Source organism: Indicator indicator, chromosome 10 (genome assembly GCF_027791375.1).
Source record: "Indicator indicator isolate 239-I01 chromosome 10, UM_Iind_1.1, whole genome shotgun sequence".
Lineage (NCBI taxonomy): Eukaryota > Metazoa > Chordata > Aves > Piciformes > Indicatoridae > Indicator > Indicator indicator.
Window position 1 is genome coordinate 12,873,767 of NC_072019.1, and position 27,657 is coordinate 12,901,423.

The 27,657-nt window shown below is 41.0% G+C and overlaps 2 protein-coding genes across 3 annotated transcripts; both read right to left on the minus strand.

Moving 5' to 3' along the window:
* Nucleotides 1-168: 168 nt before the first annotated feature.
* DNTTIP2 (deoxynucleotidyltransferase terminal interacting protein 2) lies at nt 169-9,288 on the minus strand. The gene is made up of 7 exons (XM_054383980.1): nt 9,184-9,288; nt 6,333-8,077; nt 4,861-4,996; nt 4,073-4,168; nt 3,536-3,700; nt 2,301-2,410; nt 169-281 (listed from the first exon to the last, which is right to left on the minus strand). Exons 1-7 carry the CDS (start codon nt 9,286-9,288, stop codon nt 188-190), a joined length of 2,451 nt encoding a protein of 816 aa, XP_054239955.1. The 3' UTR covers nt 169-187.
* Nucleotides 9,289-11,364: 2,076 nt separating this feature from the next.
* Nucleotides 11,365-22,597, minus strand: GCLM (glutamate-cysteine ligase modifier subunit). 2 transcript variants are annotated; one of them, XM_054383981.1, is made up of 7 exons: nt 22,432-22,597; nt 19,505-19,570; nt 17,007-17,091; nt 16,215-16,271; nt 14,871-15,073; nt 13,392-13,506; nt 11,365-11,730 (listed from the first exon to the last, which is right to left on the minus strand). In XM_054383981.1, the coding sequence occupies exons 1-7, from the start codon at nt 22,549-22,551 to the stop codon at nt 11,561-11,563; spliced, it is 816 nt and encodes a 271-aa protein (XP_054239956.1). In that variant the 5' UTR covers nt 22,552-22,597; the 3' UTR covers nt 11,365-11,560. The 2 variants fall into 2 exon arrangements, with proteins under 2 accessions (XP_054239956.1, XP_054239957.1); XM_054383982.1 differs by lacking the exon at nt 19,505-19,570.
* Between the last annotated feature and the right edge of the window lie 5,060 nt (nt 22,598-27,657).

The window sequence follows — 27,657 nt, forward strand, 5'->3', positions numbered from 1 at the left end:
AGAAGAAAATAATTTTAAAATCCAATTTTAGATATCTGATAATTTGAGTAAGCTCCCCACCAAATTCTCAGTGCAATAAATTCCCTAAACCTCAATTTCTTAAAGAAAAAAAACACCACAATCAAAGAATTCTGTAAAAGGATTTATAACAAATAAGTTGTTCCAGCTTGTTATTTTTCTTCAAGTCTTAATTGCGAAATTTCTTCATCTTCCGATTTCTCTTCCCTGCTGCAAAAGCTGCTTTTTCACTCATGATCTCCTGATACTTCTTTTTATTATATCTGAACAAAATAGATAATTTACTTTTAAGCATGGTAAACCAAAATTCAGATGAAAACATGGAAACTACTCTACATATAAAATTTGTCCAACTGAATTCTCTCATGTTTTCCCAGTCAGATTTCCTAAGTTTTATATACTTACATGTTGGTAAAGGGAAACCAACACTTGGATTAACAGTAAACGAAGGTAAATTTGTTTGGGAAATACATTTGATTGAAGAATCATTACTTTTGACATAACCAGGGGTGATTCATTGCATATACAACCACATTTTGGACAGTTTGCTAAAGTACTACTACCGCTCAAATTTTGACAATAACTATGGACAAATTACAGCCACTTTATACTGCCTTCTCAAGATCATGCATCTTATACAGCAATCTCAAGATACTGAATCTTACTCTAATTAGATTAAAAACTGACATGGTATTAACACTAAACGATGAACAGGATATACTTACTGCATATGAATTGCTATCTTCTCCAATACAGATTCTTATGTACCTGGACTAAAGATTCTTATGCACCAGGGATCCACAGTGGATCACTGCATACTGAGCAGTACTGAGGCTTTTAATTGCAATACTGAAACCTGACAAATATCTGCACTAATGCTAAAGTATCTGGTTGAAGATGTTAATTAGCCACAATATAAATTAAGTGATCAGATTTCAAATAATTTTAAAATAGCTTTTAATACATACCTTCTAAATCAGGTCAAGCCAGAAAACTAGTTAAGAAATAGCTGTACTAGCTTGCCTTCCCAACATTAATAATTAATTTACAAGCCTGATAACATTAAATTCATAATCCTAAGACATGTACTGCTTCCAAAAAACCATGTCATAATGTGAAAAAAAGAAGTGCAGATTAAAATCATGTAATACACAATATAAAAATGGATCAACTAAAGGATGTGGTCCAAAAACTGTAGGTTAAACAAACATTAATGAGTTCAATCATAATCTTTGAGTAAGACTTCTAGTGGCAGGCTGACATGCTTATAAAATAAAATCGTATCAGCTTTCACTGAATTACAGTCTTTAAATAACAAAACATGCATGTTCATACATAAGCATCTATCACTCATTCAGAGCCCCTGGATTTTGGTTTAAGCCTCTGCACTTATTTCAGAAGTGAACCAGAATAGGGCTGGCAGATTATCCCTTCAACACTGATGTGTTGGGGTTGCATCAAGAAAAGTGTGTCCAGCAGGTCTAGGGAAATTCTCCTCCCCCTCTACTCTGCCCTGATGAGAATACCCAGAATACTGTGTCCAGTTTTGGGCTCCCCAGTTCAAGAGACAGGGAACTGCTGGAGAGAGTCCAATGGAGAGGTACAAGGATGATTCAGGGACTTAAACCTCTTTCCTAAGAGGAAAGACAGAGAGCTGGGCCTATTTAGTTTGGAAAAGAGAAGGCTGAGGGGGGAAGCTTGTTAATGTCTATAAATATCTGAGAGGCAGGTTTCAGAATGAAGGTGATGGCCTCTTTAGGGTGGTGCCCTGTGATAAGACAAGGAACAACAGCTACAAGCTGGAACACAGAAATTTCCACCTCAACGTGAAGAGAAACTTCACTGGAACAGGGTAGTCAGAGAGATTGTGGAGTCTCATTCTCTGGAGACTTTCAAAACCCACCTGGATGCATTCCTGTGTGGCCTAGGTGATCCTGCTTTGGCAGGGGGGTTGCACTAGATGATCAAGGTCCTTTCCAATCCCTAACATTCTGTGATTCTGTGACATTAAGAGTGGCTACAGTAGCAGTGACCTATGTTGGATAAAACCCTTCTCATGAAGATAAAAAAACCCACAACTATACTGTCTCAGTCTAGTTACCCTCTGTTCTTTAGATCTTCTCAATGACAGTACTGCTAAAGTGCTGAAACACACTAAAAGGATATGAAATAAAAAAAAAAAAAAAAAAAGAGAGAGAGCTGAATAAACCCAACAAAAAATAATGTTAAAAATAGCCCTCTCATACATAGGACATTAGAATTACAGAATTGTTTTTAAATACCTTCTAAACTCAGAATCCGCAAGCAGCTCTTCAACAATTGTTCTCTTCCTTTGTTTCTTAGGGATTCGACTGTGGTAGAAGTCTATGGGAGAATCAACCACAGTTCCAATCTAGAAAACAGAAATGAAAATATTCTTATTGCACAGCAAGATGTTAGTTATTTAGATATGGTATTTTTTTAGTGGTGTTTTTTTCTCTTTCCTTTTCTTTTTAATCCTCAGTGAAAAGTGTAAAGACATCTACAGAGACGATCAGAAAGGTGTCTTAAGAAAGTGCCAAATAACAAAAGAATTAAGCAATGGTTTGTATGCACACCGGGGAGTGTGAGCTCTAGGACTGTACAGTTTCCAACACTAGACCGTTGCATCAGTGCTTGTATTCATTAAAAAAAAAAAAAAAATCTGGTTCTTTACTTTTAAACGTTTTTCCAAGGAGGGAAACAAAACCCTTATGGCCATAGTAATTCTTTCCTGTCTCTAGATGGCCACACAGCAGTTAATCCAGCTCTACTACAAGGGCTTTATTCTGGAATGAATCATGTTTTTTCCAGCTAGCGTGTTAGCCAGTTATGATGATTCAGGTTAGGAGTGGAGATACATCAAAGTACATAGTTATGTAGTGAAAACAGACTTGTACAAATCTTGTCATGTGGAACACTCCTGTCTAAGCTTTTTCTATGCCCAGAAACTTACACAAGACCCCATCCTTTTGAGTAAAGCAGTAATATTTTGAGAAATGAAAACAATTTCCTCAAGCATGCTAACTATTCCAATAGGTGTGAGCAGATAGAAACCTATTTTTATAGTTTCTGCAGCAATTATTTTATTTATGCAAGCCACTTAAAAGCTGAGAGCTACAGCAGCAGCAATTCTGGATGAACACAAAGCTAGCTGTCTCCAATCTGTATTAGATATCAAGAAACTAAATTTATTACTTTCTATGCATTTGTTAAAAAAAATGCTAATACTTTAAAAAGCAGTGAAAATCTAGTACAGTGAAGGTTCAAAATATGAATTCAGTCAGATATTTGTTCACTACTAGGAGATCAGCTGAAACTGTGAAAGTCCAGCATATATACACATTCAAGAGCATGCAGTTTTAAACTGCAGTCAAGTAATCAAAATACTTTTATAATTAAGCTAGGAAATTCCACCAAGTTGGAGGCAGCCTACAAAACTGACAGCGGATGAGAACAGCCGTTCAAAACTTTAGCAGTACAATCCCATCTTCCTTACCTGGAAGTACTTGGGTAGACCATCTCTGTCATTCTTCTTGTAAAAATGCTTAGGGTCCAACGAAGCTCTCATCTTCAGAACTTTAAGATCATTTTTCAGTTCACTTGTGATTTCTGGGGCTTTCATACCAAACCAACCATCACCCGTTGTTTTCTCTCGCTCTGCCTAGGATGCAATACCGAGAGTAATAAATTTGCACTTGGCAACTAGGACGGGGTAGAGCCAGGAACACTCTCATCAAAAAGATGGCTAAGGCATTTAGAAGATAACTGTACCTTTAAAAAGTGTATTTTATGATACTTATAATAAGAAGGTCGTCAGCACTGTATTAATGACAATTTGTACTATCTGAGCACATTATCTTCCAGTTCGCTGTCCTCGTGACTAAAGGATAGCTTTTCACAGGATGGCTCAGGAAGGCACTAACTGCAGTCCATCCATCCATCTCCAGTGAGGCCTGTATAGGCACAGTTCCAGCATGGGACTTTCTACCAAGGTTTGTTTTGTAATTTGAGGCATTATCAGCTCTTTACTTACCCTTCGCTGTTTCTTTAGCTGGTGAAGGGATTCCCTGAAGGGTGGGACGCATTCCTTTTTTTCAAAATCTGGAGTTATTATACTCTTCTGCAAGAGCTGTAAGAATTTTTCTTAACATTGCATAGTCATCTCACTGTTTAACCTTATTTACAGAACCTACTCGATCAATCACACAGAAACTAAGCAAGCATTACAATATCGTACTTAAGCTTCTATGGTCCACAACAAAAGCAGTAGGGATCTTCAAAACAGAACCTTGGACAACAACAGAAAGCAGCTGGCTAGCCCTGAAGTGAGATAACAAATGCATTAAAGAGGGCTACCATGGATGAACCTAAGAAAACAGTCTCAATGAAAAGAACACATTTCCTTTATCTCAAAGGGTGCTTTTGAAATAGAACTGTTAATTACACATTAGGTAGAGCAAAAAACCTCTATTTTGCTGGAATTCTTTCTTGTTACGAACTAAGTATCTTGTTAGGAGACTTTCAGCTTTTATGTCATCAGGCAAAACTAGAAGCACAATCAACTTTGGCTTGTTTTACAAGCTAATGCTGATATTTGCACTGCTTCTCAGTTTCGAAGTGTCATATGTATTTAAATTCTTACCATTAAATCCTCAAATTCTTACCATTAAAACCAAATGTAAACTCGCACCTTGGCCAAAAAGAATGGAAATTCTCAGCAAACCATAAAACAGGATACTTATTTAGAAACAAGAATATCATCCTTATTAAACTGACATCTTTGTGTTAATGTAGGTAATTGCATAATTGTAAACACATTACCTGGTCCTTCTTTTTCTGCTTCGGTTGTTTAATTACACTTGATTTAAGCTTCTGTTTTTTTGCATCAAAACTAATATATAAACCTCCAAGCTTCTTGATATTCAAACCAGGGTCTATCTTGCTGGAAAGATGTAAACTAGAAGAGAAATACTTAATGATTAGACTGTTGTAACAAGCATGCAGCTAAACCTTCTACAGTCCTCCAAGAAAAATAAACAGGAAAAAAATTATACCATTATAGGAAGGTTTATTAAAAGAACAATGCCTGGGGAATGATTTCAACAAATATTTCATCTAATGCTGTATTCTTATCTTAGATACCACTCTTACATGAAATGAATTCTGAATTTGCTTAACTTTGCCAAAAGAACTCATGAGCAGCACCCTTCTTCTAAACATTGAGAAGCTTGGTAAAGGAAAAAAAACTTCAAAAGCACAAATATATAGGTGGTAAAAATATTGTCAGCTCTTAGTGAAAACCATGAAGAAGTTAGAACTGATCGTTTAAGTCCTTGTCTGTGTAACAGTACTAGAAATATCATTATTAAAAATTTCAAAGCTAGCATATGTTACTTCACCGCCCCCCCCCCCCTACTTCTTTCAACCAAAGGACTGCATCCTAATGACTCAAAAGGAAGTTTTTGATAAGAAGACTGCTTAAAAGCTGTTAAATATTATGGAGAAATGTGGTAACATCTAAAGAGATACAACATACATTTGTGGTAGCTTATTTGCCTTTTAACACAAGCCCTTTACAACTCTTCATTAAACTGTAAATAATTTTTGTAATGCCTTCACATTAAATAATTGGCTATGTTTTTTTGTAACTCTTCTGACCTGTCTGGAGGTTTTTAGAAGATTATGACTTACTTATCCAACCTAAATAGAGTATTACACATTAAGTGTACAAAGGGAGAACTCAACTAACTAGGAGACTCAAGAGTTATTCTATGATTCTATGCTGGGTTGATTTAACTTGAAGTCTCACCATCCCACAGCACAAGAACTGAAAACACAGAAGTATATGAAACTGTTTAAGATTAAAAAGGAGGATCCAATTAGGGAATGTGTAAGAAATTCACTAGACTTTTGATATTTCTATTAAAAACAAAACCAAACCAAAACCAAACCCACAAAACCAGTAATTAAGAAAACTGTGACCTGCATAAGCAATGAAGTCAACACGACCAGTTTAACTCAGTTTCACGTTATAGTTGAACATATACAAGCCCTCTAGATGCCTAAATATTTTAGTTATGTTCTACCATAAACAAAACTGAAAAAGCCCAAACCTTCCATTTATAGACTGTATTTGTTTTACAGTCTGTGCAACCCCACTTTTCATGTCAATGACTCACGTGATGAAACCACTCCCTCCTTTATTCCACATCATTTAGCACTTAATGTACATATGCTATGCATACACTTGAATGAAATGCAGACTCTTTACTTAGTCCCAGAAAGATACTTACACATCAATCTTATCTTCCAACAAATCATCATCTTCATCTTTCTCATCTTCATCTATCAATTCCTCTCCAGTCTCTTCCAGATCTGAGGACTCTTCATCTTTTTCATGTACTTCTTGCTTACTTTCAGCATCACTATCTTGGTCTACCTGGTCTAGATAATACTTACGGCTGGAACTCATGCCAGGCTCAGTATCAATTACAAAAAGCCCTTCAGCATGCAGTGAACTGTTTTTTAGAGAGTTTTTGAGGGAAGGAGTCCTCTTAATTGCCTCTTTATAACACAGATTCTCTTCCATATCTCTGTCTGCCACATCACAATTTTCACGTTCATCACTCTTATCTTTGCTCAGAAACACAAGAGAATTGTTTCCATGACTTGATCTCTTACTGCTTTGAGACAAAGATTCAACATACTCTCCTGTTTGTTCTTCACCACTGACCATACTGGTCTTCAGTGTACTGCATCTATCAACGTGATCAGCGCTTTGTGCAACAACTGTATCCTTTTGGGGACTGATGACTGCACTACTTCGCTTACCCTTTCTTAATTTATCAGCATGAGTGAAAGACTGCTGTGCATCAGCCTCAACATCTGCTTTTTTGCATTCTGGAATTTTTTTACTTTTCTGTAGCGTTACTTGCTCTGGGGATTCTAAAAAGCCTTTGGAACTCAGGCAATCATCCAAAGGAAGATCCATATGCTCAAATTTCCCCTCCTTTATAAGTATTCCACAGTGTTCTTCTTGTATTTGGCCGCATGCTTCCCCCAAATCATCTACTCCAACAGTATCTCTTTTTTTAATTGATTTTTTCCCAGGTGATTCAATGTTACTTTGTCTCATTTTTCTAAGACTGTTAGGTGTCACATCATTCAAAACCTCTTTGTTCACTTCTTCACTCTGGCTTGTGTCAGCAGATCTTGAAAAATATTTGCTTTTAAGTGAATTGGATTCTTTATTATTTTCAGTGACAGAGGCACCTTCTGTGTCAGGCACAAGTTCTGCAGCAGGTCTAGAATCAGGAATTATTTCTAGCTCAGATTTAACGGTGTCCTTAGTTACATCTTCATCTTCTGAAACAATTCTGCTTCCTTTTTCAGTCTGCTTAGTATTTTCTGCTTGTGATTTTATGTGCATGCTCCTAGTAATTCGTTTGGTAATGACAGGTGGTTCCCTATGAGTACTTAAGTATGACTCTGCATCAGAAACATCTTCACTCTGGTCTTCATGGACTGTACATGGCTGCATTTTCTTTTTGCTTTGCCGCCTTCTGGGCGTGCTTCTGGGAACATTAGGCATGTGGACACCAGAAACAGCAGAGGAACAAGACTCAGCTTCAGAGACACCATCTTCATCCAGAATCCTGCTTAACTTATTTAGAAAAACTGTCTTGTCACGTTTTTTTTTGCCAGGATAATCTGGTTGATAAGGAACTACAATTTGTCGTCTTCTTGTTACTCTAACATACAAAGGCGTCTGAAGGCCAGACATATCAGAGCAGTTTAATTCTGTTTCTGACACATCCCCATCAGCTTGTGATTCAGTAACCGACTGTGCTGAATGAACAGCTGTGTTGTCATTTCTAGCGATTTGTACCTCTAAACTATCACTGACATTCGACCTTGCTTCTGCATGCTCCAATTCTTCAAACTGAGATTCCTGAACTACCTCTGGCTTACAAATTGATTTAGTTGTTCTTCTAGTCATCCTTACAGACACAGGAGTACTCATTTCAGCAGACGCCATCTAGAAAAGGAGTTAAAAAAAAGAGTGCTATTGACAGATGAAGTAAACCCCATATGAAGAATGCTATATAAATCATTATTAATTTTTTTCAAACACATCTACTCAAGCTGACAACATATCACATATCTATGTGGAAAAAGTGTTAACAAACCATCCCTTGCTTATCTGTCTACTGTCTCTTGGTCACAGCAGGAAAGGAAACATACACATCTATTCAGAAAGATAAACAAATACACTCTCTCTCCCTGTCTATACATATAATTTTCTAATTCGAAAATTTACAGCAAGTGTCATGCGAAGCAGCTCCAGAAGGGACATTCAGAAACTGATGAATATTTGCTTGGCTATAAAACGCTGAAGTGGCAGAACGTGCCCCTCAATGGTTTCCATAACCAGTGTTAGCAGTTTAAGGGAGAGACTGCCCTCACAGCACCAGGTATAATCTGTTTCTTTAAAGGTGCTTTTAAGTTACCTGAAAGACAATTCATAATTTTGGAAAGAAAAAAAAAATACTCGGCAACAGCAGGATCTTCCCGAAACACAGAACAATGTTAGATCGGCATAAACCACACCACCTAAACGTTCACTATTCACATGTGCATTTGCCCGTGTAGTGGAAAATCTGCAGAGAAATGCTAGAACAACTGCAGTGTAAAAAAGTAACAACAAAAAACCCACATCAAAACCCATGCCAAAACAACCAACCAAAACACAACAAAAATCCCCAAATCATATCACCAAACCAAAACACTCCAACCCGTAAGCTTTAGTCTCGCAAGCTCCGAGAAAAGGAGGCGGTGGCAGGGCTGCTGTACCAGCTCCGAGAGAAGCCTGGGAGGCTCTGCAGGGCCGGCTGCGGCAGGGCGCAGCCGCGGCACGGGCGGTGAGGCGCGGCAGGTGGGCACACTGTTACCCGCAACCCACGCTGCTGTCCACAGTCGCGACCATCGAGCCCCGCGAAGCCGCCAGGCTCCGCCGTCGCCCGCTGCTGACCCCAGGCCCCGTGGTGTGGCCGCATGTGCAGGTGAAAGTGCCTGCCGCGGCGCCGCTCCGAGCGGCGGGTGCCGCCCGGCTGCCCGCGCTCCCCAGCTCCTGGCTCCCCTCACCTCCGAAGACTCGGCTGGTTCGGTCCCCGAGGGGCTACCGCTACCTCTCCTGGCCCGCGTTGCCCCCGCCCGGCTCCGGGCCGCCGCGCGCCTGGTGGCCACCATCTTGCCAGCCGTGCCGTGCCCGCCCCTTCCGCCCGCCTTTCCGGCGGCGCCCAGGAGCGCGCCTCGCAGGGGTGGGACCCTTGCCCGTGAACCCCGGGTTACGGAGAGCTGCCTTCCAGCCACTGAGGGAAAAACGAGCAGCGCAGCGCAGCATGTCGAAAAGCGCAGCGGCAAGGGCAGGCGCCATACCGTGCTGGGAGGGGCGTGCATTCGTCCCTAGTGGAAGAGGGTGAGGGGTGCCCCAAGATGAAGGCCCCGAGTGTTGGGACACTTAAAACCATTTTCTGACAGTGTAAAATACTCTTACTGAGATAATTCATGAAAGCAGAGATTAAATGCCTACAGGAAATTAAAATTTTAATTCAAAGTTTCTTATGAAAGGAAATCCCATCTCACCCACTTTGATGCAAAACAAATGAACCTGATAAAATGTTCCACTACCGCTGACTCTAGTAGAGTCAATAGAAAAATAAACTTTTGTACAGCAAGCAAACAGAGCAGTTTACAGAAAGGAAATGATTATCCGATTATAGCAGCCTCTACGTTTTCAGCACAATTCTTGTTTTGTAGAAATTCAGTTTATGAAACCGAGCACACATGCAGTCCCACGCAATAGAGAATGTCAATGGCGAAACAGATAATGGTTAATTATCAGCAGCACACAACTCAAAGCCAGTAGGGCAGTTTGAAACAAAACTCATGTAATTATGAAACTGATACACACTGACACAACATTAGAAAAATGTTTTGATTAGGAGAAAAAATAATTTAAAAAACCCCACAACTTTTATTGATGCCTTATTAGTTCCAGATCTCCATCTATTTCATTTATTGAAGAACAGAAGTAGTCCAGAAGAATTTCCCAGTATTTGCCACCTACAGATATTTGAGGACTTGAAAAGGTATCTTGGAAAAGTATCCTAGTGGGATGGATTAGAGGAAGCTAACACTATCCACAAACATTCACATTCCACTAGCTGCCTATGTGACCGAATTTGAAATAAGTTGGTGAAAATTCATTCCATTACAGTCCAGATCTCAAAATATGTACAAATTAAGTTAATGACTACTAATACTATGAAGTCCTGCTCCTTCCTGAAATCAAAGTAAAAATGAGCATTTTAGATAGCAAAAGCTCAACTTGTACTGACTGTCTATTCTGATGTAAAGGCCAAGGAAGTGAACAGTAATTTTTGAAAGAAACATTGTGTTAAACCAGAAGCCTTGCCTTAACTGTAGCAATCTTCCTGGAATTCAAAAGCCAGTGTGCTAAGTTACTGCCAAAGAGAAATACACCTAACTACAAGCTAACTCTTCTTGCATCATTTCTAAACAGCACTCAAGCAACCAAGTTTCCTAGGCAACCTCAAAAGAAGGCATAGATTTTAGACAATCCTGTAGTGAACAGCTTCAACATTTACTATCTGTTCTGATTTGGATGATTCTGACAGTCTAGTTCATGAATATAAAAAAGAAAAAAACAAATCAAAACACCAACACAGCCAGCCGCAGTTGAGAAGACAGGTACATTTCAATTTCCTTTTGTCAGATTTTGTCACCCCTTGTTTTAAACCTTCAGAAAATAGTATCTTTTGTATTTCAGACAGTAAAGGTCTCATCACACTTAAACAGTAAACAAAGCATACTGAGGCACAAAGGAGCCAGAAGGAATTCAAGTAAGAGTCAGAAAGTAATTTGGAAGATGTATTTTCTCTAAATCATAGATATCTTTTACACTATATTAAAAATAAACCAATTTTCCCATCCACACACACAGCAGACTTGCCTATATATACACATGCACCAAGTCATGAAATATCAGTTTAATTTGGGGGGATTTTTACTATCTCACAATTTTATATAAAAACTAGTCAACTGAATGCTTGAACTCTGTACCAACCAGGAAAGTATTATTTAAGAGAAATTAGATTTTTTTTTAAAAATATAAGTTTCTCTATACTACCTAACGGCAGCTGAAATATAATGATAATTTTACAGTGAACTGGTCATACAAAGAAAAATATTTTAAACTGTTTCTCTATAATTTCAAATAAAAACAAATGCAAAATACTCAATATTATAAATGAATAGGTTAAGAAAGAAAAATCGTGTTAGAACACTGCAGACACTCCTGATGACATATCACTCAGTAATTACAACTTTTGGTCTTTCTTACAAATGCTGTAAAATTATTTCTATGAAAAAAAGCATTTTTCCCCTCATCCCCAAGAAATTAAAACAGTAGGCCATTAAGAAAAAGAAAAAGCAAGTTTTAAGAGACATTTCTTTTAGCTTGTATGATATAGCCTTTGGACTTGATAATTCCTCTGCTTTTAACAATGACTGAATATCGGAGAAGCCATAAAGGAATCCACTCGTGTGCTTTCGTATTCTGGATGCTTTCCTGAAGAACTTCTTGGAAACTTGCTTCACAAAGTAACTCTGAAGTTAAAAAGGGATATTCATGTTTTAAATAATGTCATGTAAACAGCTGCACAAAGCAACATTCAGTAAGAGAAGCCCACTCCTAAAAGTCAAAAATCTTAAGCAGTGCCAAATACTTCCCAGATCAAGAGTTACAGGATGCACATAAGTTAAAGGCAGTTGAAAACTATGTACATCTTCACAACACTTGACTAATATTAAGTATTTTCCACCAAAACTAATTCACTGAGATTTCTACAATATCAAATAGAATTGATCAGCAGACCCATTAGCAGGAAAAAAAGACAGTTAAATTTCAGAAGTTAGCTAGACAAACCAGAGGCAAGTAAAGCATAAGGACAAAATCAGGAGAGTACTGAGCATTCTCAGTTACTTCTGCAGTCACCAGAAGCTAAACATCTATAGCAACACCCTCAACTGGGCTCATAAAAGTCTCAAGCTCAAAAAACATTAAGAAAAATGGGCTTAAATGCCACAAGGAAGAAAAGAAAGGCTAGTACAAATCCTCCTTGTTTTCTCTGGAATGTTAGTCAAGGGAACCATCTCTGATAGTCTCCATAGTCTCCAGCTGCCCATTACAGAAAAGCTTAGCAAACAATGCATAAGGGAATCATTGGATGATTCTTGTCTTCTGTCCAAATTCTCTTCTCCTTCATTTCATGACTCTTGATGGAGAGCATTAATTAAATTGCAAGTTGCACTTTGGACTTCAAAGGACATGGAAATCATTTAACTGAATGGCAATTCATCTTGTATGCTGCCAGAGCTGTGCTGATATATGCTCATGCACTGATGAAATTAATTAAACAGTGGTACTATAAGGCATGTACTTCAGAAATAGTGATTCATATACATTTTCATTGGGGATGTGGGCAATGGGAAGAAAGAAAAGGAAGGAAAAGTATATCATGAATTCATAAGGAAGTATGTAACAAAGGAATGAATTGAATGTTGTTCAAGACTTCTTGCTTACAACTCCAGCAAGGTCATTATAGTGAAGGTTAGATGATGCTTGAGAGAAACTAATATCATATCCCAGAATATTCTAAGAAGCTGGTAAGTCAGAGTTCTAAAGGAAAGCCTCAAGGTCCTTCAATTATTTAGTAAATTAATTACTGCACAAAACAAGAATTTACACCAACTCTTTCTGCAAGACTGTTGAAGTCACTACTTTCAAAGAATCCTGCTTCAAGTGTAATAATATTACATGTCTACCATTACCAGACTGCTCAAAAAAAAATTAAAAAAAAAACAAACAACATTTCTGTGCAAAGTACTTCACTGACAAGTAGACTTTCATTTGTCATTCAGTGTCGTTTAGCAATACAACTGCAATTTTGTTCTAGATTTTGTTGAAATAAGGGGATTTTGAATGTAAGTAGTAGTACAAATTTCTCAGTAGTTTTTCTATTTACTTTATTTTCTCTGATTAAAATTATTTCAAGAAACTGAAGCTGGAAGATTACCTTCTACTCCTTTTTATTGAAGCAAACCCAAGGACTTTATAGAAATATTTTGTAGAGAAGAAACTTCCAGAATCCTTTGTTCAGGATTCAAATGTTACCAACTCTGAAGTTCAGAGAAAGACTATTCCTGATTTATTATTATTTTCCTAATAAATCCATTTAGAAGTCTTCTGTTATCTGGCAAAGCCTTACCTTTTGGATCATTGTGAGTCAAGAGCTGTATGTCAAACTCTTTTGCAAATGCTGTGAGATCAGGTGGCATCACACAACAGGAAGCTAGATTCACCTGATTACTACTTGGTTTCACCTGAAAGTAACAAAATATTTCTGTAAGAAAAAAAAAGAAAAGTTCATGTACTTATAGTTGTTTTCCTCACGCCCTCTAACAACAGAAATTTTACTTTGAACAGTTTGCCTTCAACCATTGTTTTGAAGGCTGAGCAAGGCTCATGAATTCTGCATGTTGGAACAGGCAACTCTGGGAGGGAAAGTAACACAAAAAGCCCTTTGCTTGAGATAAGGAGCTTAATGGAAATAACACAATGTACAACTACCTTAGCTATTTTGCAGAAAGGCAAAAGCAGAAACCAGCCATAAAATGACTCCCCCATCCTTCAAGCCTGCAGCCAGCCTAGCAAAAAAGACCAACACCTCAAATAGAAGCAGCAACAAGAACAGGAAGCCTCTCACGTTACAATCTGAACTACAAGCCCCATAACACTTTGCTCCAGCCAGCACTTTCATTTTAAAGCTGGCATGACATCAGCCTGGTATTGAACACTCATCAGCAGACTCAACTGCCTAAACCATGACACTCTTACATTTGCAACTTCCCACAGCACACTGCCAAAACCAAGAACAGGATCTAACTTTAGGTGCTGCAACAGCAAGATGAGTACTAACCAATTTTGGATTCCTGTTTGCTGTGCTTCCTAAACAGTAGCAGGGTATTTTTCCCTTCTTTAGAAAAAAACAAAAATGTTATAGGGACATTAGTTTGAGTAAGACTTCAAATAAAAAAAAAAAAAAATCCAAATACATTTTTGTGGAGGATATATAATTAGAAGTCTCCAATGCCTTCAGGTAAGCCTCTAAACCAGATGATGGTAAAAGGAATGCTCTTCCGCTGACTTTCTCTGCTCATCACAAACTGCATTTCTGATCACCAGACAGGTGATCATTAATCCCCTCCATTACCCTCCACTCAGTATAGGCAATAGCAAAAAGCACCAATCAGGGCTAAGCAGGACCCCTTATACAGCATGTTCACATACCACAAAAGAAAAGCTGAGCATTCAAACAGCATTTTTCCAAGGGGAAATCTCTCCATTCAGCTTAAAGTGAAAACAGCTATGTTTGCAGAGTCATTGGATAAATCTGAGGGTTTAAGAACATTGTTTATACTGAAGCCTTCAGTACTTCAAAGACCCTGTTACTGAACAGACCCATGGCTTCCAGCCTTTCCCTACTGAAGAAGACTGAACAAGTAACAGTCAAACTTTGTGCTTCCTCCACCTTGAACAACGTTGTAACCATCCATGAAATGATGCAAGTTATAGGGCTAATTAACATTTTGCACAGACCCCCATTTATAGCAGAAGTTTAAGACTATGATAGCTAACAAAACAAGTTACATTAGAAATGCTGTAAAAGTAGGAAGTTTGTTCTCACCTGTGCCCACATATAGAGCTCCTCTAACAGTGTTTTATCTAGGTCAGAGGTGCCTATGGCAACAATCTTTTTGTTTTGAACTAAATTTTCAAGTTCTTGCCAATAAGGTTGCAGGTACTCCAAGGAGAAGCTAGTTCCATCTTCAACAGGAGGTGGGGCAATAATGACCGAGTCTAACTGTGCAACACCAAGGGCAGAACATGCTGAGGAAAAAGAAGAGACACTGCAAAAACTTTTGTCAGATGCAAACATAAGCAGCATGACTCAAAATTGAGAAAAAAAACAAATCACAAAACTTGAAAACAAACAAAAAACCACTCCTAAACAAAAACAAGCTAGCTTCACTCAGCTAGCTTCCCACTATTTCAAAACTCTATCAGCAGTCAGGGATAGTATCACAATGGTTTTCACAAAGAATCAAACATACACCTGAAGGTCATGTTTCAGTTATAGGTCTTCAGTGAAAAAAAAAAAACCAACAACAAACAAATCAACAAAAAACACCATAAAAAAGCCAAACCCCTCACCCCCAACCACTACCACCACCAAATAAAAACCAAACTAAAAAGCCCAAACCATCCAAACAATAAAAACAACTCTATCAAACAAAGCATGAAGCTTTATTTTTTCTCCTTTTTCAGTGATAAAACTGTTGTTCTGCACAGCAAACAGAATAAAACTAAACAGCTTATGAAATTATTTTCTTCTGGAGGAGGATTCTATTATACTTTTAAGAAGTGGTACTGCAACTTACAATAAAGAGATTACTAACTTTGGTATCAGTAGAAAATAAATCTATCTGCCTCTTTGTTCTTCGGTTTTATGTCCAGCAGTCTTCTGAAGTCATGAAGTTCAGTGCTGCTCAATTACTGCTATATTAGTCTAGCAATACTTTATGATACAATGCCTGTACTGATAGATATTTTCAATAAAAGTTAACTATTTCATCATCTGCTTGCAGCATTGTTTTACTTCCTAAATAATCTCTGAAATACTGCAGCTAGTAACTGAAGTTCATAATGTTAAAAACAACTGGCAAATAACCAGTAAGGACTGTTTTATCACTGTTACTAAAATATCACATTATTTACTTTATAAGAAGTTGTGTGAAAGAAGAAAACCTTGCTCTTGCTTGGAGCAAGGAGTCAGATTTGAGTTTGTGGACCTAACGCTACAGCAATCCATGTTTACATAAGTTTATTGACTGAATTTATGGGTCAAGACCCGATTACTTAAGTCTCTTTAAACAGGCAATACTTTTGAAAGTCACTAAATACACCTTAATTTTCTAAATACCAAAGTAAAAAAAAACAACTCTACCAGAAGTTCGAGTTTCACACTTACCCAGGTCAGCTGCATCTCTGATTGATGAAGAGTTTGATCCAACGAGGAAAAGTTTTGCTATTTTCAAAGAAACTGGAATCAATAACTAAACAAGCCAGCTATTATTAAATATATAGCGATTTACTTTTGCTGTACACACTACTGAGGAGATCCTGCATAAAAGTCTCTTAGAATAATCACCAGTTATTTAAAGAAGTTGGAAAACCCTAACATTCTGAAAGGTGACTGCTGAGTAAGGTCACTGTTCTCTTAAACTTCAGAGTTGTTGTATAGTCTCAGAAAAAGAGATCAGTCAGTACGATGACACAATAACCTATAAAGCTAGGGCTTACACATCAAGACACTAAGCAATAACCATAACACCCTGTATAAACCCCCCAAACATAACAGTACAATTTACTCAGACTCAAAATGTACTAGTGTTAATTTGGATCGCCTCCCTCAAGTTCATGAAATTCAAACTGGAAAAAATATGGAAATAAGTGTGGTTCCAATGTTATTTCTTAATTGCAATATTATCTGTAATATTTTGCTTCAGAAAAGTCAGATTCACAAAACATTTAAAATGTCTTAAGGGGATGCAAGTTAAACTTGAAAAATGCTGAACTGCTTTAAAACCAGCAGCGTGAATTTGATTCTTTATCTTGATTACCCAAAGGACGACAGTGTGCACTGATGACATTTGACTTTGCAATTATAAAACATGGTGGAAAAAGCATACATATATGAACACCTGTTAGTGACCACGTATGAAAGCGGTTTATGCTACAAAATGTCTTAATACATTCTTACCTGATACTTTCAATTCATCCCGTTCTTCAGGATTTATTTTTTCTATAGCTTGAGCTACAGAACATTCCAGAACCTCCAATATTTCCTGTAGTAAGCACATGAAACTTAGGACATCCTCATATGAAACTCCCATAACACCCTTATAGAAAAGCTCAGGAAGTATGGCATAGAAAATTGCTCTGTGAGGTGGACTGAAAACTGGCTTGACAATAGAGTTCAGAGGGTTGTGATTGGTGGCAGAGTCAACTTGGAGGCCTGTGGCCCGTGGTGTTCTTCCAGAATCAGTACTAAGCCCGTTTTAAACATCTTTATCTACAACCTGGATGAGGGGATTGGGTGTACCCTCAACAAGTTCGCTGATGGTACAAAACTGGGGCAGAAGGATGACACCCTGTCAGGCTGTGCAATCTGGACAGGCTGGAGAGCTGGGTGAAGTCAAACAAGTTCAATAAGGACAAGTACAGGGTCCTGCATCTGGGGAAGAATAACAGCAGGTACCAGTACAGGTTAGGGGTTGCCCTGCTCCACAGAGAAAGACCTCGGAGTCCTAGCGGACAGCAAGTTCTCCATGGGACAGCAAACAGCCCTTGTGCCCAAGAGGACCAATGGTATCCTGGGGTGCGTTAAGAAAAGTGTGTCCAGCGGGTCTAGGGAGGTTCTTCTCCCTGTCTGCTCTGCCCTGGTGAGACCACACCTGGAGTATTGTGTTGAGTTTTGGGCTCCCCAATTCAAGAGAGACAGGGATCTGCTGGAAAGAGTCCCACAGAGAGCCACGAGGATGATTAGGGGACTTGAGCATCTCTCCTATGAGGAGAGACTAAACAGCCCAATGTCTCTCAGTTTTGAGAAGACTGAGAGGGGAACTGATCAATGTCTATAAATATCTGAGGGGTGGGTGTCAAGTGAATGGGGCCAATCTCTTTTTGGTGGTGCATAGTGATGAAACAAAGAACAATGATACAACCTTGAACATAGAAGGTTTCACCTCAACATGAGGAGAAACTTCTTTACAGTGGGGGTGACAGAACTGGAAGAGGTTTCTCGGGGCCTTGTGGAGTCTCCTCTGGAGACTTTCAAAACCCATGTGGATGCATTCCTGTGCAGACTACCCTAGATGATCCTGCTTTGGCAGGGGGGTTGGATTTGATGATCTCTGGAGGTCCCTTCCAACCTCTAACACTCTGTGATTTTAAGAACAACTCAAGAGGAAGCAGTAAGTTCCCGAACAATATTTTTAAAGTATTTAAAAAAAAAAAACCCACACCTTACATCAGTTACAAAAAACAATAGTATAAAAATGCAATGACAAAGTAACTCAATGCTTCTTTATCTCTGAGAGGTCAAGAAAATGAAGCTATATGAAAGGCCCTATATGCTCCTAATACAGAAAAGACAATTTACTAAGTTGCTGTTAACAAATTAATGAATTCTGAATTTCTGATGTGAACAGATCACTGTGCCAATTCAAATTGCCTTGCTTTAAAAAGAAGCCTCATGACCATCTGAAGAACACCCATCCAAATCTTAACGGAATTAAGGAAGTTTGAGTGTTGGTTGGGAATATCTTTGTACAAAAGAGTTTTGTAATTTCAGTGAAGCCTATGAAAAGCCTACAGTGAAAATGCTGTAAAATACAGACTTAAAACAGCAATTTTGAAACTAAAATTAGGAAAGTTTCCGAGATTTCACCTTATGATTAGGCTAATGTCTCACATCAGATGGCACAAGGTGTTAAATCTTTGCCTACATGAGCTCTTGCATTACATACACACACAACACCCCACCTCCCTGGTAATTTTTGCTGCCCTAACAACAGATGTTCAAGAGAGTCTCTGTTTAGTGGGAATCTATTACTGCTTTGCTGATTTCCAGAAGCAACAATGAAAGGGGAACAGGCACATACAGCAAGATCTTGATGTCAGACAGCCCTAACTGTGGTTTTAAGAATGGTATGAAGTCTTCAGTTCTGAAGGGAGAAACTACTACTTCTGTATCTTCAGAAATATTTCCACGACCACCAAGGCTACATTTCAGAGTTCCCTTCCAAACAGCTATCTAGTTTGTCATTTCCAGTTTAGGTAACTCTTCACTGAGTTTTTACAAACATGTGACATATTAACACTTAGGCCAGCACCCTGCTATCACATTAATGATTCACTTCTATGACTCTGTGTGGTAGTAGCTTAGCATTAGTGGTGGGATTGTGAGGTCTAGGCAAGCGGTCAGACTTAATGATTTTCAAAGGTATCTTCCAATCTCAACAGTTGCATGATTCTATGTTAACAAACTTTTATGGTACACAGATTTGTGTGTGTGTGGTTACCCCAACCATTAACCTGAAATCTTACAGACCAGGACTTTTATTTTGCTAAGATTTGTCTTGCTATCCACAGGGTTCTTTACTTGGGTATTTCTTAATCTCTCCAGATTTATTGAATATTACAGCATTTCTCTGGTTTCCCATGTAAAATGGATAACATGCATAACACCTCTCCTACCTGATTTAGAGTTGGTCCTATTTTTGAGCTCCATTCAGTCAGTGTTTTCTGAATGCAGTCCCGCACCTACAAAACATGTTTTTCAAAATGAAATGCAGGTATGCACAGAAACACAATGATTCATAAACGTGTAGGATAGACTGAGCACATAAACTTATGACACCATTCCTTCAACCACAGATGATTGTTCCTTCATAGCTTCCATCTGAAACTTGTTCAAACTAGTTTGTTTACATAATTTCCTCTCCATTTTCACGAGTTTTAGCAGAAATACATGTACTGTACTTCATTCATTTCTCAGATCATCTTTAAAGAGAAGAACAATGCTAAGCAAGCAAGAACTAGAGTGTGGGATGGTTTTATTTTTTGTTTCATGTTTTTTTGCATACAGTTGATTAAGTTACAGTGTAATCAGATAATAGCATACATGCTGTGGCACTGGTAGAAATGAGACTTTACAAAGAATCATTAAATACTCATAATACTAACTTATCTTTCTGAGATGCATCTGCCCCTTTTCTTTTACTGCCTATTTGACTGTCCTAAACCAAGTCTGTGCTTTAAGTCCTTCATCACTTAAGTAGGAACCTTCAGATTCTACCCCCTGCTTGCATTCACAGATGCAAAATAAACTTGACTAGGACTCTCCTAAAGGATTTTCTTGAACACAGTAAGGCATAAATATTAAGTCTAAATCAGCTACTTAACTGCATATTGCACTAGTGCTTCTGCTGTGCCAATGTTCTAGCTTCCCTATGATACATCTTGGGAGTTCTTAAGCTGCAGGCTAAGTAAATGTACATTCAAGGCTGCTATACGCCACAGGTAAGAGCACTTTCATGAGCTGCTGCACTTCAGTTTTAGCAATATATAACTATGTTGATACCTATCCTTACCCTTTTGGTATCCTTAAATGGCAATTTCCATCATCAAACATCAAACTAATTCAGAGAGCTCATAATAACATGCACAAACTAGAAGCCACACTCTCCCTCGTAAAACTGGGTATCACAGACTTCAAGATTTAACACAGAAATAATACTTTGTGAGCACATATTCCACACATTCTTTCCCAGTCATTCACGTTAACCTGAAAAAAAAAATACAAACCTCAGTCAAGATGCAAGAATTGATTCCCCCTCAGTGAATACTTCTGCACAGTGCTGGAACTTTTTAACCTAATTGACTTGTTATCTTTTCCTTTCTGAGGGAAGTGAGACAGTGCTAAATATGTATATTCTATATATTGCTACTTTGTAACTGTCACACTTTATTTTTTCACTGCAGTTTGTATGTACAAGCTTCTGCCTCCAAAGTACACCACTCTCCTGTCCTCAACACATGTGAAAAGTGCAGTATTTGACTTCTTGGACCAGTTTTTCCAAATACAATTACATCCCCAAACCCTTAACATTAGTTCATAGTTTACAAAATTTTAGCTTACATACGGCCACTGAGATCTATACACACAGTAACTACATCAAACAAAAGAACTAAAATCCAGTTTATTTCTGATAATTATTTGCTTTTGGAATTCCAGCAACTCCAGAAAGCAAGCAGACTTAAAAGCAGGTTTCCGTGTAAGCAAATAATTTAAATACTTTGTTATGCACACTGGCCACTCTATTAACAATTTGCACAAGGGTGCCACTAGATACAGCTCTTTGCTACAGAATTGAGATCTTTCACACAGATCACAGAATGTTGTAATATGCATCCAGGGCAAATAAAAATAATTAAAAAAAAAATCCCATGACAACTAAAAGTATGAATTCTTCCTTCTCGTTTACATCATCCTCCCAGTCCCCCTTCCTATTTATGCAAGGTAATACACAATCAGCCAACTTCTAGGTTATCAACAATGTCACTGCCTAACGATAAACAGCCAAAACCATAGTTATGCTGTTTATTAAAACCACCATTTTCAGACCGAGTCATGGCAAGACAGCAAATACAGTGGTTCTAAAGTTCATGGCCACAGGATCTCCAAACGTTTACTCTGCATTATTCCAAGTATTCATATACACTGCTAGAGGTAACAAAGTAGCAATTAAAGAGTTCTTAAACAGTTTTAAACAAGAATGACAACTATACTCTTGGAGAGCTAGAGTAACGACAGGTTTTCCTGAGACCTGTCACCACCAACAAATTAAACTAACTTCAGATTATACTTTTCCTTTGCAATGCAAGATCACATCTATTCACCTCTTTCTCTTGCTACAGAATTATCAAGATCTCCTTTGCTATTGCAGGCACTACGTTAACTTGTAAGCATTTTATTTCTTCAAACCTCGAGAGCAAAACTACGGTCTGGCTTCTTCCCAAAGACACTCAAACACAGACAAGTGCTTCCAGGGGCATGGCGGAGGCAGTCCTGCGCTGCAGCTAGCGTGGCTGGCTCTGGACGTTCCCACGACGCCCAGCACAGCCCGCCCGCTGGTTCTTCAACGCCGCCCGCCGCAGCTACTCCAGCCCCGCCGTGCCGCTTCGCACACCGGCCCGGCCCGAATGTCCCACAAGGTAGAGCTCGTAGAGGAGAGGTAAAGCAAACAAACACCCAAGGCCCCTGCCCTGCTTTTCCCTGATCGCGGACGCTGCCTCGCTGCCCAGGAACCTCTGCGGTGGCCCTTAGGGCCGTTACACCCTTTGCTCCTCGATGACGGGCATCAGGCCACGACGGCCAGCGCCAGGAAAAAATAGCCTACTCTGGTCGTGCTTTGATCGTCCCGAGTCCCCGCACCCACCACCAGCAAAGAGAGCTACCTGAGGTTCCCCTATCCACCGCACCGGGCTCTCGGCTGCGGCACGCCCCCGCCTCGACTCCCCCCGCCTCGACTCCCCCCGCCGCGCAGGCGCCGCCACAGCCCGCCCCTGCCTCTGGGTGAGCCCCCACTGCGGCGCCTTGAGAGGAGGTCAGCCCCGCTCACCTCCTCGTTGGGGGTAGCCGGGCACTTCTTGCGCAGGCAGCCCCAGTTGAGGAGGTTGCCAGTCTGCAGGGTGAGAGTAGTGGCCCGCTCCAAGAGAGCACGGGCGCCGTCTGTCCCCATGGGTAAACCTAGCAATGCAGCAGCGGCCGCAAGACTCTGCAACACCGCAAAGCGCCGCGCCGTGACTCAGCACAAATAACGGCAGCGCGGAGGGAGGAGGGGAAAGATGCTTTGGAACCGTCCCCAGTCACATGGCACGAGGACAATGGGCGGCGGGGCGGGCCCAGCGCGGGAAGGCGCGTGCCGCACCAGCACCGCCCCGCGCCTGCGCGCGGCCCCTCACGAGGCGGCTGCCCTCACGAGGCGCTTGCCCTTACCAGGCAGCGCCCCCTGGCTGAGCGGAGCGAGAAGCTCGGCGGGTGGGCTGGGGCGGCGCTGAGTTGCGTGCGTTTGTTGTCCGGTCGTCGTCCGGTCCAGGGCGCCTTGACGGGAGCCGCCCGCAGTTCGGTAGCAACGCCAGCCTCAGACCCCAGCGGCAGCGGGGCACCCACCCACGCCCAGCTGTGACTCGTCATGGTGGGCCCAATGTAGTCACCCTACAAACATTACTGATTTAGATACTCTGCCGGCTTAGGAGAATCAATGCAACCCATCTGAATTTTAAAATCACTGAACCGTTTTGGTTGAAGAAGACCTTGAAGATCGTAAGTCAAATCATTAACCCAGCACTGACAAGTCACTGAACCATGTCCCTCAGTGCCACATCTACACATCTTTTAAATAACTCCAGGAATGGTGATTTACCTGGTCAACCTGTTTCAAGGCTTGACAGCCTTCAGTGAAGAAATTTTTCCAAATATCCTGTCAAAACCTCTTCTGGCACAGCTTGATGCCATTTCATCTAGTCATCTCACTTTAGCGGTGATGTTGTTAAGTAAAAGATAGTAGTTGATAGACAGATAAACAGCCCAGGAAGGGAAAACAAATGCTTATTTAGTTTGGTTATGATTACATTTTGATTGAACTTAAAAACTTAATGTCAGGATATAACTCCAGTTTTACACCAGCTAATTTCAGTGAAGACACACCAGGTGAGACTTGAAGGATTATGGTTTGGGAATTGTTTTTAAAACCAGGAGGCTTCTGGGAAGCCGCACTATGAATATTCACATCCTTCTCTATGGGAGAGGGGTGCAATATTTTTGCTTTTCTTTCTTCCCCTCTGCCCCCTCCCCCCCCCCAACTACAGTTACAGGGAACTATAAGCGAGTAATTGTAATTTTGCTGTTAGCGTGGAAATTTTGAATTGTTTTTCTAACAGATTTTCCTTCTCAGGGCTGCATGTTGTGCTAGTACAGAAAAACAATCTGCATAACTTCTGTCAGTCTGAAGCACCACCTGATCACTTTCTAGTACAGAAGGTTAGTCTAAATGTTCTTTATATTTGTGTTCTAATTACTTTTCTGTATTGGATGACTTTCATGTGTTTGAAAGACTGGATATTAGGAAGAAATTATTTACAATGAGGGTGGTGAAACACTGCAACAGGTTGCCCAGACGTGGAAGTTGTGGATGCCTCCTCCCTGGCGGTGTTCAAAGCCAGGTAGGATGAGGCTTTGAGCAACCTGGTCTATTGGAAGGTATCCCTGCCCATAGCAGCAGGGTTGGAACTAGATGATCTTCAAAGTCCTTTCCAACCCAAACCATTCTATGAATTTGTGAAACCTTTTCCTCATTGGAGGAGCATCTGGAATACAGAGCATCTGGAAATGAAATATACTGAAAGAAATACCAGCTTATTTGGAAAATATTGGAAATTATGTTTTCTTTAACATAAAAATCCCAAAGGTTAACCGTCCTGATTAGTAAAAGGCTTGAGAAGGAGCATGTATTTTCAGACACCTTCACAGGTTTGCCCATATTCACACTAGTGGCAAAATTCTGTCCTGATGGGTCTTTCTGATCAGCCTTCTGCCTTTCCAGGAGAGGTCTTTTCTTTTGGTCACATTAATCCTTGATATTTAAGTAGCTTTGATGGTTATAAATCCATGGAAGCAAGTTAAATTTGGGGATTGCAGAAGGCCTTCTAACAGTGCACAGCATAAATCTTTCGGTCTAATGGAAATTTATGGCAGTGAAAAAACAATGTTCCTTTTTAGCATTGTAGAATTTGCTGATACTTAATTACCTTGCCAATAGAAAAATAATATCATGTAATATAGGCTGTTTGTAGGAAAAATAGTATCAGGTTCTGTACTGCTTTATGCTCTGCATTTAATACTCAGCAGCTGCAGGAACAGGTCACAGGAGGAGACCTCAGCAGAGTTCTCTTGTCAGTACAGTCACTCCTGAAACGTAAAGCAAACTATCAGGGAGAGAAAGGAGGATGTTTTCCAGCTTATCGTCAGTTATATTTTTGCTGATTATCTTATTAAACTATTTCAGATCTGTGAAAAATGTGAAACACGACCGATTTCCTGCAGTAATTCTATAACGTTCAAAGGAAAAAAATTACTCTTTGGAATAAAATGCCAGTGAAGCACTCCAGGCGGCCGGTCGGTGAATATTACTCTTCTCCCCCAGCTTCTGAGCACCGGGAGCTGCAGGACTTGGCTTGTGTGAGCTACCAGCGGTCCCCGCACTGCTGCAGACTGCCTGGGGTGGGTGCCGCTGCCGGCTTTAGAGCCGCCCAAAGCGCACCGCTGAGCAGGGGCAGCGGCCGCAGGCGGGGGTCCGGGCGCGGGTCCGGGCGCCGCCTCCGCTGGCCCGACGCTGCCTCCGGGAGCACCCCCGCGGGGGCTGGGCCCCGCCTGATTGGCCGCAGCCCGGGGCCCCGGGGAAGGTGCCGCGGCGGCGGGAGGTGGCGGCGGCCCGCAGGATGGGCGGCAGAGTCGGCTTTTTCGAGGTGGGTGCGGGCGGTGCCGCGGGGCAGCGCCGGGGGTAGGGGGCGGGCGGGCTAAGCCCGGATCGGGTCCAGCAGCATCCTGCTGCTAGCAGACGCGGATGTCCCGAGTGCCGGCGGACTCCTCTCTTGTCCCGCTTCATCTGCATTGAAGCATTGGGAAGCTGGAGCCGTCTGCTCCTGGGTGTGCCAAGACAAGTGCCTACCTCTGGAGACGGGCGGAGGGAGCCGCCGGGGCACGTCTCTCGCTGGGATTTCCTCGGAGCGAGGGGGCAGAAGCGGTCTCCGCGCGCCCCGTCCTCCCTTTCCCTGGACATGTTTCCCTCGCTGCTCCTCTTCCCCTTGTATCCAGTGATCCTCGGACATGGCTTTGGAAAGACGGGATGAGTGGAGTCTGTGTCGGGCTCTCGGCGGCCCATGGAGGCTCCGGATAAATGGCTCTGGGCTTCTCGTGGCTCCTCCCGAGGGTAGGGCCGTGGTCAGCCCTCCGGAGTGCGTCCGGCAGTGCATCCCAGCCATAAGGAAAGAGAGAGAGCGAGGAACGTCCTCGGCCTCTTCTGTCCCCAACTTCTTGGAAGAGCCTGTCGCTAGCCGCTGTGCACCTTGCCGAGAACCGTCCCGCTGAGCCTTCCGGGCCGGTGCAGGTGTGGCTCCAGGCAGCAGTGGCCTCGGGGCGGCTTGGCTCGGCGGCACGGAACCGGCGAGGAAGTTCGTGCCCTAGCCGAGAGACTGGCTTCTAACCCGGCTTCCCTCGACTGCGCAACGAGTACCGTTCGGCGAGAGGGAGCGAGGTCGAGCGGCCCCAGCCTCGGGCAGGCTCCACCGGTCCTCTGCTAGCGCTGTGCGTTCGCGTCTTCCGTGGGAAACGACAACCGCACGTAGTTCGGTACAGTCAGCTCCCTATTCAGAAAATGTGAAATATCGCGCACCTGGGGAGTGTGAAGGGTAACCTAGCTCTTCGACTTAAACGGCCGTGCTGGCTCTTTGCTAGAGTTAGTTGGCTGTCTAATACAAAGGTTCTTAAGAGTGGTTTACATTATAAAAAAAGGTCGATAGGAGCTAAATGGTGGCGATCCTGGATGTGTTTCTGTAGGCTTACACAATTTCTCCAGCACGACTCGTCTAAAAAGGAGCGCAGTTCCTCCCATCGTGCAAAGTACCGAATAGTTGTTACAACGTTGACAGAATCCAAATCAATCTAGAAAGCTGCTGCTCCAGTAGTTACTTTCTGTAACCCAAAAGTTCAAATTTTGCTTTTCAAAACTGTAAGTGTTCTGGGCATCACAAACAATTCATCAAAATGAGCTGTCTGTAGCTATTGTGGGTGTGGGGTAAGCATCTGCACTGTCTCTTCTCTGCACTGTTGACTTCTCTGTTTTTTTAGGAAAAACAACCAAGGTTTTCACTACTTACTGTATTTCTACCAGTGTCCCAAACTCTTATGAGATCCAGATGCAGGAGCAGGCACACGTTTATTACCCTCCGAAATGCCTTTGGTCTTTGTCTGGTCTGCAGGTTTGCTCCTCTGCCTTAGTCTTGCTGAACTTCTGAGCACTGAACTTCTTACAAACACTTGTTGTGCTGGGAGACCTCAAAAGCATGGATATCATTATTACCAGATTTTGCAGATAAGGAAACACACAAAAGTAGAATGACCTGCCCCATCCTGCTAGGCAGAACAATAGTAGCAGATGCAAGTCTTTTGAGCCCTAAATGAAAATCCTGTGTCTAAGCAACATTAATCCAAACTTGTAATGCCTCATTAATGTACATGACAGCCTTGTCTTAGTCCTTTTCTCTGTGATAGTGAGTGATAGTGAGTGAAAACAGATTTGCCTAGCTCATACAGTGACTGTATGTGAGCTGACTCAGGGTGTAGGATGTGAATAAAGACAGCCTAGGCAGTGCTGGTGCATATCGCTTTCTGTGGTGTTCTCCCAACTGATTTGCTTTCTATTATATATTAATTGAATTTGAGCTCTGAATTTCATTTCCCTACCATGCTTTGTTGTTCTTCTGTGGTGCTTCCTTATAAGAACCACAAAGCACTTCACAATCTGTTGCTGTCTGAGTTTTTTAGAATGACTGTTACGATTTTAGAAGAGATTTATTGGTAGACTATTTCTTTTTGTTGAGTTTGTGCATTTGATCGTGCTTAGGACACAATCAGTTTCATATGTTCCTGAGCACATAGGGAGGCCCTCTCCTTTATGCATGCATAAAACTGTTTTGGTGAGCAGACTTACTAAAGGATAGGCAAGAACATCAGACTGACTCTTGGTGCTGAGACACTGGCTGTTAATTCCTTTCCATTTCCTTACCAG

What these genes read in the sequence shown, in the direction of transcription:
- DNTTIP2 (XM_054383980.1), bottom strand. Translation starts at nt 9,288, where the DNA reads ATGGTGGCCACCAGGCGCGCGGCGGCCCGGAGCCGGGCGGGGGCAACG. An exon ending in AACCAGCCGAGTCTTCGGAG is followed by an intron (nt 8,078 to 9,183) that starts GTGAGGGGAGCC and finishes CTCCTTTTCTAG; the next exon opens with ATGGCGTCTGCTGAAATGAG. An exon ending in AGCTAAAGAAACAGCGAAGG is followed by an intron (nt 3,701 to 4,072) that starts GTAAGTAAAGAG and finishes ATTGCATCCTAG; the next exon opens with GCAGAGCGAGAGAAAACAAC.
- GCLM (XM_054383981.1), bottom strand. Translation starts at nt 22,551, where the DNA reads ATGGGGACAGACGGCGCCCGTGCTCTCTTGGAGCGGGCCACTACTCTC. An exon ending in GGATGAATTGAAAGTATCAG is followed by an intron (nt 16,272 to 17,006) that starts GTAAGAATGTAT and finishes CTTTGAAAATAG; the next exon opens with CAAAACTTTTCCTCGTTGGA. An exon ending in GACTCACAATGATCCAAAAG is followed by an intron (nt 11,731 to 13,391) that starts GTAAGGCTTTGC and finishes TTTTAACTTCAG; the next exon opens with AGTTACTTTGTGAAGCAAGT.